The 12,018-nt window shown below is 40.0% G+C and overlaps 1 protein-coding gene across 1 annotated transcript in view; it reads right to left on the bottom strand.

Moving 5' to 3' along the window:
• Positions 1–12,018, bottom strand: part of LOC128694879 (uncharacterized) — a 44,402-nt gene that overhangs the window by 14,846 nt on the left and 17,538 nt on the right. Inside the window, exon 3 of the mRNA XM_070094250.1 lies at positions 1,961–2,135. Coding sequence (XP_069950351.1) covers positions 1,961–2,135 — 175 coding nt within the window. The remainder of the gene's footprint in view (positions 1–1,960; positions 2,136–12,018) is intronic.

Genomic DNA, 12,018 nt, shown 5'->3' with positions numbered 1-12,018 from the left:
CACGGACGGGGATAGAACCCGCGATCAGAGACTCTCTGATCGCGAGTTCTAACCCCATCCGTAGTATGGTTTCTTTACAATCGTGTCATTACGATTTCGTGAGTCGCTCCGTATAATATGTAAATTTTTATTAAATGAAACTACTTATCTTTTGTCTAATATATTTTTAGAATAAATGTGATAGGTAAACTTTAATGTTAACAATAGCGCAATTATACATTTTATAGTGCCCAATGGAAATAAGTCACTTTGACTTTTTTGTGTTATCCCAGGTTCTCTACACATATGATGTTATGTATGATAATCTATGTATAACTGTATTTGTGTATACCTGAATAAACTTACTTATTTGTCTTGATTGACTCCATACGCCATGACGACTCATCACTGATAACTCATTCTAGTGGACTCTCCATGTTTTTTCACAGCTCCTCTCACTTTGTATCGATGACAAATAGTAATTTAAATATTTTAGAAAGAATAATACAAAAAAAATAAATAAAAAATCAGGAAAAAACTGAAAATTCACTTCACGTTCAGACATATTACGTATTGTGTCATCACAAGAAATGTTGTAATGACTATAATTCATCGGTCACCTCAGTGTATGAAGTGAGGTGTCCACCAAGTTTTATCAGAGGTCTGAAGCGGCTAACATTTTCTGGGATGAAGACTGACATTAATTTTGGTAATAATTAAGAATCAGCCTAGTCAACAGGTATATTTCTCGACAGCTTATGTAAGGTGGATTTTTACATGCCTTGTTAAAAGGTAACTATATATGGAACTCGTGTACTCTGAAATTAGTAAGATTAACTTAGATATGAATACATATATAACTTGAAAATATTAAATTTATGATGGTGATTACGTCTTCAGAAATTTGTGAGTTGAAAGTTTAGGAATGGTAGAGTTAAGGATTGAGGCAGAAACATTCTAAGTGTTTAGGTAAAGTGTAAATTCTAACACTTAGCTACTTTTAAAAGGGAAGAAGAGATGTTACCATACCACGGGCGGGATTTGAACCCGCGGTCAGAGAGTCTCAAAACTCCAGACCGTCGCGTCAGCGAAGCTGTAAGAACGCGATCGACACCATGCCCAGCTCTTCTAGGGTAGGGTAGGTGACTGAGTCCGAGCTTCCAGCTCACAAGACTGTCATTCCCATTAGTCCCCTTGGGGCGGGGATGGCAGACCAGAGAGGCCTAGCTTCTCCCTACGAGCCCCGTGAGGGCGGGGAATGTGGCTAGGCCTGGGGACAGTTGGTCCCAAAGATGAGGGAGTACTTGTGCCTCCTCCCATGGGGGACTTAGGTCTCAGACACTCCCTAGACAGGGAGCCAAGGCCGGGCCACCACTTGGAAAAGGCCCGGGCCGGGAGAATACCGGCGAATCTTTAATAATAATGCGAGAACGCCTTATTTTTTGAAGACCCACTTAGCAAAGAAATGTTTTTGGGTAACGAAGAAATCATAAGTTAAGTAGCGTATGAGAAAAGAATCTGAGAGATCATACTTTTATGTGGTAATCTTCAGATCCAAGGCGCATTAGTTAAGGGATATCTTGAAGTGGAGACGGGACAAGAGAGCCGAGGGAGGGAGTTAGAGCAGAGGCAGACTGGGCTCAGCCTTTACTGAGGAAGGTCTGCTACAAATGTAAGTTCAGTGGCTACCATCAGACTCACAGAAGAAAATTACAAGTGATATTACCCCCATTTCATGACAGAATATCATAGTATTCCAACACACAATATGGCATCTCCATGTGTCTAACATAATTCATACACTCGTTAATTCCTTTAAAACAGAGGCAAATTTTGTTATGTGATAAAATGATCAAGATGTGTCGGTGGGGTTAAAAAGCACAGAGAGAATAGTTGCTCAAGAAGGAACATGTTAACACAGGAAATAACATGATAACTCACGAGAGAATGCGATACCTCAGGAAGGAGCATGGTAACTCACGAAGGAGGATCGTTGATGATGTGGCGACTTGGTTCCCTGGCCCTTGACGACTCCTTGTATTAGGACACTCGGAAGGTTGTCATTGCCTCCGGCCTTATGCGCCTCGTATTCTGTCTGGGCCCGGTGTACTGGTGTAGGTTTCCCGAGGCCGTCCACCACGATGTCCGGGGCCAGCCTGTGGAGAAGACTTAATTCGGATTAGTTTCCCTGGATGGTTAATAACGCAGGGTAACCCATGAAAGCCAAGCGTGTGGTTAATTTTCACTGGGTCCTTGGTCCTTTCACAAGATATAACGGTAGTCACATCCAAGGTATCTAAGTCTGTAAGGGTCATACAGCACCAGCGAAGCGAAAGGGGTACAAAATACTTAGGTTTAACCTGTGGAAATGGAAATTAGCTCCAATTCCTTGGCTCAAGAACTCCACTGGACTCATGGCAGGGAGGTGTGGGGGGAAGGGGTAGCACAAAATAAAGGAATGGTAAAAATGAGTTGATAGTACTTTTACACTGCTCTCTCTCTCCCCTTCAGCAGTCCACTGGCAACTTAAAGACTTGCTTCTCTATGCTGGTTGCTTACAGAGATAACGTTTTCATACAGGCAAGAATCAACCTTTCAAAGCTTACAGTCAGCCAGGATAAATAAGCAGTTTTGCTGTGATATATTAGAACTTGGTTATGGTCACGATGTTTCCACTTAAATATTAAACCAAGCTAGAAAAAGAATAAGCATGTCAGTTAAATTCTACGAAGCAATATACAGTAGAAGACAGTTATATTTTCTGTATATTAAGTCATTATAATTTTGCTTCTATAAATAAAGTTCTGACAAACTGCAATACATCTACTCGATGGAAAAATTATTAAAATTTGCTATTAGCGAATTTAGAATAGGCAAAAATTTAAGCATAAAAGAAAGCTACTCTCTTAAAAGGAAGGAAAAATGTAAATAGTAGCTCTTATACTTTAATCAGTTTCATTAGTAAAGACGAAAAAAAAAATTAGGAGAGAGCAAGCAAAATATCACACAATCAGCGAGTAAACAAAGGAGGGAGCAGAGCCCCCTGAGAACACTGTACCCTGAGCTGCTGCTGTCATCAGTGTCTCCCGACCTGCAGAGAGACCACAACCAAGGGTTAACTCATTGCACTCAACCACTCTGTTCCTGGTCTCTTCACTACTCTGTTCCTGGTCTCTTCATTACTCTGTTCCTGGTCTCTTTATTACTCTTTACTCTTGTCTCTTCACCACTGTTTCCTTGTATCTTCACCATTCTGTACCCATGTCTCTCCACCCTTCTGGATCTAAACAACAGCACAGTTAGAAATTCTTGATTGTACAAAGGGAACCCCGATAACTATTTTAATGAGGAAGGAAGACAGTAAATAAATACAAATAAAAAATAAAGAATTAAAATAAAGGATCTTGTCTTAAGCGAATTTGTTACAATCAAATGTAACCTATCATATCATAATCTAACATAATCTAATTTATCTTAGCCCTATCCTAACCTAACCTTAGTTCAACCGAACCTAACCAGACCTATCCTAACCTCATCTAATGAACGTATTACAACTTAATCTAATCTAACTTAGCCTAACTAAGAGTAGCCTTTGGTTGATACAGCAATAGTGAAAGTCACAATAATAATTTTGATCTCACGTCTCTAAAGTATACCTTATATTATTCCAGTAGCCCAGTATAACAGTACTCAGAGTATGAAGAGATTCACTGTCTTCGAAGCCTAAGTACCGTAAGAAACTTTCCTCACTACGAAAGCAAAAGACTTGGCAGACGATGCAACATCCCCCCAATGAAAAGCAGGGGTGTCACTAGCACGTTAAGAGACCATACAATAAGTGTCAGGGGCCCGAGACTGTTCAACTGCCTCCCAGCATACATAAGGGGGATTACCAACAGACCCCTGGCAGTCTTCAAGCTGGCACTGGACAATCACCTAAAGTCAGTTCCTGATCAGCCGGGCTGTGGCTCGTACGTTGGTTTGCGTGCAGCCAGCAGCAACAGCCTGGTTGATCAGGGGCTGATCCACCAGGAGGCCTGGTCACAGACCGGGCCGCGGGGGCGTTGACCCCCGAAACTCTCTCCAGGTAAACTCCAGGTAGTATTTGTTTATGTTAGTAAGAATCACCTTCTGGTGGCCGGGGAAAAGGATCTCTATATCGGTTAAAAAAATATTAACAAGGAATCTTGTCCTCATAAAAAGCTGGAGTGCAATACGTGCACTACGGGACAGCTGGATAAATATAAAGAGGATAAGGGTTTCCTGCGCACTCGTCTAATATATATTATGTGCACAGCCCTAATTCTTTCCAGGGAAAAAACTCGCAATTAGAAAAAGGATTTGGTTTCAACATTAGACTGCATGTCACTTGCACCCTGACCAGACCATCAATCTAGAAGGTGGGTTTGAGATCGAACAATGGGGCCGATGAGCCCTGGAGCAGTTTACAGGTAGACCAGGTTATGGATCTCATAGATTACCATCATAGATAAAGTTGCAACAAAATTATAAAATCTCCGCTTTAGAGGTTCTCAAAGATCTACACAACTTGTGCCTTAGATATAAAATAGTTTTAGTCAGAAGCGGCTCACCGTATCAAAATTTAATACATTACGAAGGCTCTCCCTGCGACCGTATTTACTTGGACCTCCTCCTCTTTCCTGTAACATTTCAAGCTCCTGATGATGTGTTGATTACAACACGAAAGGCCAAGAGCTGTCATTCAATTCCCCCCCCGTGGTTGTTTTGCAGAAAAATACATGTGATGGGCCAGTTCTAGCTGTCTAAGTACGGATGACCTATCTTGAGTGACCTGCCTCTTGCTACCCTCAGGTGACCTGACTCAAGTGACCTGCCACGGGCGACCTTGAGCACCAGCCACGCCCGCTACGTGATGGACGCTGCTCTCAAGGGGCTTTCATCGCCCAGTAATTACATTATCGACCTAACAATCCAATGTAATCACCTTCCTCGTAGGATTACAACAGTGCGAGTAATATGCGAAGAGTGGTGTCTGAGATGTGACCGTGTAACACAGGTGTAACACAGGGTAACACAAGTGTAACACAGGTGTAACACAGGTGTAACACAAATGTAACACAACTGTAACAGATGTAACAGGCGTAACACAGGTGTAACAGGCGTGACACAGGTGCAACAAAGTGTAACACAGGTGTAACACAAGTGTAACACAGGTGTAACATAGGTGTAGCACAGGTGCAACACTGGTGGGATACAGGTGTGGTACAGGTGTAACACCTGTAACACTGATGTAACACTGGTTTATAACTGGTTTAACACTGGTGCAACACAGTGCACCATAGGTGTAACACAGGGATAACGAAGGAGCTGTGACAGAGGTGTTACCATGAACACCAGCATCATCACCTCCAACATAATCACCACCAGCATCACCACCACCCCAACAATCACCACCAGCCTCACCACCAACACCACTACCACTTCCAGTACTTGTGAACACTAGTGTTCACTCCCAGTACTTGTGAACACCAGTGTTCACTATTAACCAGGACTCACACTTATCACTTTGTATAAAGGGGATAAGTGGTCTCATTTCCCCCCTCTCAAACGATAAAGTATTCGGGAGAAACGTTCGCGCACTCTAATAGTATAATGGGCGATAAGATCTTTTAAGTGCTCAGTCCCTAGGAAACCAACACAAGATATACATCTACCATTACATATATATATATATATATATATATATATATATATATATATATATATATATATATATATATATATATATATATATATATATATATATATGTCGTGCCGAATAGGCAGAACTTGCGATCTTGGCTTAAATAGCAACGTTCTTCTTGCCATATAGGACAAGTGAAAATTTGTGTATGCAATAATTTCGCCAAAATCATTCTGAACCTAACGAAAAAAACATTTCATTGTGTTTGTTTAGTATTAAATTATTGTAAACGTATTTAAAATCTATTTAATTGAGTTAGGCTAAAATAAATTGTTCTTGTTATAATAAGGTTAGGTAAGTTTTCTAAGATTTTTTGGTGCAAAATTTTAAATTTTTACATTATCATTAATGAAAAAAATATATCTTTAAATTTATAAGAGAAAATTTTAGAAAGGACTTAATTTTAAATGAGTTCTTGCTAATTGACCAGTTTTACATATTCGGCACGACATTATATATATATATATATATATATATATATATATATATATATATATATATATATATATATATATATATATATATATATATATATATATATATATATATATATATAGTCTTTTTATGTACATTGAAGTAATTCTATTCATATTATATTCGGCAAAATATTTGATTTATGTAGAAGAATAAGAAACAGGTAGTCAAGAGTGATAATATCTGTGTTAGCATTAACTGCAAGAAAGTTATTTTTGGGGTCGTTCTTGGTAAGTACTGCTGAGGTAATGATAGATTATATAACAGTAAGGTCACGTCAAGGGTGCGGCCAGTGTGTTGGTGAGTCAGTGTTGGAGAGTGGGTGTCTCAGTGTGTAGGTGAGAAGGTGGGGTCAGTGTGTTGGTGAGTGGGTGGGGCCAGTGTGTTGGTGAGTCAGTGTGTAGGTGAGTGGGTGAATCAGTGTGTGGGTGAGTCAGTGTGTACGTGAGTAGGTGGGGCCAGTGTGTGCGTGAGTCAGTGTGTAGGTGAGTGGATGGGTCAGTGTGTAGGTGAGTGGATGGGTCAGTGTGTAGGTGAGTTGGTGAGAGGTCGTGACCAAAGTGTGACCAACATGTACTCTCATTTGATAGCGTTCCTGGCCTTACTCATGCTCTTATCAAAGCACTTGTATCAAATGTCTCTGACGATTATCATGTCATTGTCCACAACGATACTAGCAGAATCAAGGAATATTAATATTGTTATTAGAGCCATCCTTATATGATGTACAATTTAACAAGCTCTCTGTGTCTGTCGCTAATGTCCAACAGACCCCGAGCTTTCTTGAAGAGGGAGCTGGACAGACACTTAAAGTCAGTATCTGACCAGCCGGGTTATGGTTTGTACGTTGATGGACGAGGAACATCCACCAGGCCAGTGATATGATGCTGTTTCCCAGAAATAGAGTCCTATCCTGGCAGTTGAAGAAAAAGATCTGGTGTTTACAGATTTTCCGAAAGGGTGCCTAATGTGCAGTGTTTAAAAACAAAGAAATTACACATCGCTAATAGTTGAAAAGAATGGGATTAAGCAATTTGATTATCCATCGTATCTCGCTGCAACCAAGTTTGAGGCTTATCTACATACCTGCATATTCCGTCACATTCTTAATGTGCTGTTGCAGAAGGACTAGAAAATCAGAAGCATAATGATAGTATTAATTCACCGTGTAATGCACCACTGATCTTAGTGCCCAAAAACGTGGTACTTGGTGCACATTAATTAGTGTTCATAAGTAGGATATGCTATGACGATGTTGATCGTTCTTTATCCAAAGTTTTTGGCGACTTTCTCAGAAACATGGGAGATAATGATGTCCGATCTATATTAAGCTTGCTTCAGAGTTTTGGCAACTCCCACTTCATGAGAAAAGGCAAGATTTAACAGCTTCGTCGACCCCTGCATGTCATTATTTCCTCAAAATGACTTTCATTTATGCACTTTCCAGGTTCACGGCAAACATCTTCACGAGTCACAAAGGATTTGTGACTCCTGAAGATTTGATAGTCATTTAAAAAAAAGACATGCTACATCGTCATGAAGAATAAATCATGGCACTGAAAGGAGTAATTCAAGTTAGTCCGAAAATAAAAGAAATTTAAGCGTCAATTTCTAAAATCAGAAATAAAGTTTGTTGGTCATGTAGTCACTCGTAGAGGGACTACGACTGACCAGAGATCATCTCATCGACACCATGCCCAGCCCTTTTAGGGTAGGGTAGGTGCCTCAGCCAGAGCTTGCAGCTCACAAGACTGCCATTCCCATTAGCCCCCTTGGGGCGGGGATAGTAGACCAGAGAGGCCTAGCTTCTCCCTGTGAGCCCCGTGCGGGCGGGGAATATGGCTAGGCCTGGGGACAGTTAGTCCCATCGATGAGGCGAAAAGGCCCGGGCTGAGAGAATACCGGCGAATCAACAAAAAGTGTAAAGTAGCAACTGATGCCATAAGCTCATTCGCAGGCTGAGCAAGTTTCTAGATAGCAGTTTTTTCTTTTACACAGATCGATTTTATAGGCTATGAGTTATCTTACCTCATCTCATTTCAAAGCCCAGTACTATCTGAGGTATACTACCACCTCCCAGCTATGTGACTCACAATAGTCGACTAACACCAACAGGAGCAGCAGATGTAAGGAAACATGCCTAACGTTTCAACCCTTGTCGAGGATCGAACCATGGACACTTGGTATGTGAGCTGAGTGCGCTACCAACCGAGCCACGAGATACCTTAACTAAAACTGAAAAGAGCTGTATAACAACTGAGCAGGAAACATTAACTATTGTTTGCGCTCTCAAGCATTCCCGCAATGTAATATACCAGTACTAAGTGCATAACGCACAATGGATGGAGAAATGGTGGAGTGATGGTGGAAGCGTGGTGAAGGGATAATGGGGTGATGGTGAAGGTATTTAGTGAAAGAAGAGAGATTGATCCTTCACACAGGCCTGGGGGTAATATGCCTATAAATCTCACCATATTATTACGTTAATAAAAGTAGCTTACGTCAGTTTTAAGTAAGCTACATTGATTCACATCGCGCTGCCCTGAGTGCTCTAGCTCCTGCTTCTGCTCTCTCTCTCTCTCTCTCTCTCTCTCATTCGAAGCTATAAATCAGTCTTCCGGTTCCAAATAGGAATGACACAGGGCATCTTCCAAATATTTATCATTACATCCATATATATGACCTTATTAAAACAACAAGGTAAAGTTTTATTAAATTCCCCTTTTCACACGTTTTGAAAGCTTAAAATGCAGCTCATTGGTGTACTGATTTTTTCAAACCCTGTCTCCCTAAGAACCACGTTGCTGGTGGCTCCCATCTTACGCAATTTATTTTCCCCAGGTCCTCTATAATTATCAATTTCTTGGTGATTATCAGTGAGCCGTCGTGACTTTGGTTTACGTGGACCAAACATTTTCTTGAATCTTTCTCCTATATACCTGGAAGAAATCTTGCATATCCTACCACCCAAAATATTAAAGAAAGGGCACAAACTGCAGAAAAAAATAATTGTCCTGGTAAGAAGTTTGATCTTCCATGTGTCTCATCTTTACATTAGTTTCCATACCCTGGTTGTTGTTATGTCATGCGGCTTAATAAGGGGACCCTTTTATTGACGTTTCACTCATGACACGTCTTTATCTTTAATGGGGACAACTTTCTTCTTAGTTTATTTTTTGTGAAGAAAATGTGATTTTTTATTGGGCGTTTCTGAAAGCTGCATACCATTAATACAACAATACTTTGAAAGTGCTGTATTAATACAAGAATGTTTTAAAAGTGCTGTATTAATACAATAATTCTTTGGAAGTGCTATAGAAACCTTAAATTAACAACTTCGTCCCCAGGAAATTTCATTTTTTTTTTCTAATTTCGAGGTCCGTTTAGCACTAAGATTTTCTCATCTTAAGAAAGTTAAAAACAGATTCTGTTAGCCTTTATATTTTGTCGGAATAACAGTTTACGATTTCCTGACATACAATGCCTCATCATTAACATTTCCTGTTGCATCTGTGAGTGTGGTGCTCAAGAGACAGAGTCCAACACTCCACAATATACTGGGTTTCGCTAACTACAATAATATCCACATTTCATGAGTAGGGATGGATTTTTTTTCATTATTTCACACTAACTATTTGCATAATAGCGATCAAAGATTTATTCTGAACCTTCTCTCTCTCTCTCTCTCTCTCTCTCTCTCTCTCTCTCTCTCTTACTATTTTTAAGGTTTTTCGCGTTCATGATGTCATATCAAACCAAAAATAAATAATTATATAATAAAATGCTTTATTATGAGTTCATGTCAACCTCCATCACCTGTGTATAAAATCATTACCTGTAAGGGGAAATTAGCGTCACTGCAGTCATATTCCTGACCTCACACCCACACTGAGCTGAAGACCAGCAGCGCCACCACTGGGTACGCAGCGCCTGCATTGATCCCACTCCTGGTAAGACATGTCCAGAAGCTCAACAAGACACAGAAATCTGTGAGAAAGCTATACACAAAGTGGAGAGACTCAAAGAACTGTCCTGAAGCGCCTTAATAATAATAATAATAATAATAATAATAATAATAATAATAATAATAATAATAATTTGGATTATGTATTGGTAGATAAAAGACTGTTGAGTAGACTTCAGGATGTACATGTTTATAGAGGGGGCCACAGATATATCAGATCACTTTTTAGTTGTAGCTACAATGAGAGTAAAAGGTAGATGGGATACAAGGAGAATAGAAGCATCAGGGAAGAGAGAGGTGAAGGTTTATAAACTAAAAGAGGAGGCAGTTAGGGTAAGATATAAACAGCTATTGTAGGATGGATGGGCTAATGAGAGCATAGGCAATGGGGTCGAAGAGGAATGGGGTAGGTTTAAAAATCTAGTGTTAGAGTGTTCAGCAGAAGTTTGTGGTTACAGGAAAGTGGGTGCAGGAGGGAAGAGGAGCGATTGGTGGAATGATGATGTAAAGAGAGTAGTAAGGGAGAAAAAGTTAGCATATGAGAAGTTTTTACAAAGTAGAAGTGATGCAAGGAGGGAAGAGTATATGGAGAAAAAGAGAGAGGTTAAGAGAGTGGTGAAGCAATGTAAAAAGAGAGCAAATGAGAGAGTGGGTGAGATGTTATCAACAAATTTTGTTGAAAATAAGAAAAAGTTTTGGAGTGAGATTAACAAGTTAAGGAAGCCTAGAGAACAAATGGATTTGTCAGTTAAAAATAGGAGAGGAAAATTATTAAATGGAGAGTTAGAGGTATTGGGAAGGTGGAGGGAATATTTTGAGGAATTGTTAAATGTTGATGAAGATAGGGAAGCTGTGATTTCGTGTATAGGGCAAGGAGGAATAACATCTTGTAGGAGTGAGGAAGAGTCAGTTGTGAGTGTGGGGGAAGTTCGTGAGGCAGTAGGTAAAATGAAAGGGGGTAAGGCAGCCGGGATTGATGGGATAAAGATAGAAATGTTAAAAGCAGGTGGGGATATAGTTTTGGAGTGGTTGGTGCAATTATTTAATAAATGTATGGAAGAGGGTAAGGTACCTAGGGATTGGCAGAGAGCATGCATAGTTCCTTTGTATAAAGGCAAAGGGGACAAAAGAGAGTGCAAAAATTATAGGGGGATAAGTCTGTTGAGTATACCTGGTATGGTAGAGTTATTATTGAAAGAATTAGGAGTAAGACGGAGAATAGGATAGCAGATGAACAAGGAGGCTTTAGGAAAGGTAGGGGGTGTGTGGACCAGGTGTTTACAGTGAAACATATAAGTGAACCGTATTTAGATAAGGCTAAAGAGGTTTTTGTGGCATTTATGGATTTGGAAAAGGCGTATGACAGGGTGGATAGGGGGGCAATGTGGCAGATGTTGCAGGTGTATGGTGTAGGAGGTAGGTTACTGAAAGCAGTGAAGAGTTTTTACGAGGATAGTGAGGCTCAAGTTAGAGTATGTAGGAAAGAGGGAGATTATTTCCCAGTAAAAGTAGGCCTTAGACAAGGATGTGTGATGTCACCGTGGTTGTTTAATATATTTATAGATGGGGTTGTAAGAGAAGTAAATGCGAGGGTCTTGGCAAGAGGCGTGGAGTTAAAAGATAAAGAATCACACATAAAGTGGGAGTTGTCACAGTTGCTCTTTGCTGATGACACTGTGCTCTTGGGAGATTCTGAAGAGAAGTTGCAGAGATTGGTGGATGAATTTGGTAGGGTATGCAAAAGAAGAAAATTAAAAGTGAATACAGGAAAGAGTAAGGTTATGAGGATAACAAAAAGATTAGGTGATGAAAGATTGGATATCAGATTGGAGGGAGAGAGTATGGAGGAGGTGAATGTATTCAGATATTTGGGAGT

Source organism: Cherax quadricarinatus, chromosome 45, assembly GCF_038502225.1.
Source record: "Cherax quadricarinatus isolate ZL_2023a chromosome 45, ASM3850222v1, whole genome shotgun sequence".
Taxonomy (NCBI): Eukaryota; Metazoa; Arthropoda; class Malacostraca; order Decapoda; family Parastacidae; genus Cherax; species Cherax quadricarinatus.
Note: the sequence above shows the minus strand (reverse complement) of the source record. Positions and strands in the feature narration are given on the sequence as shown.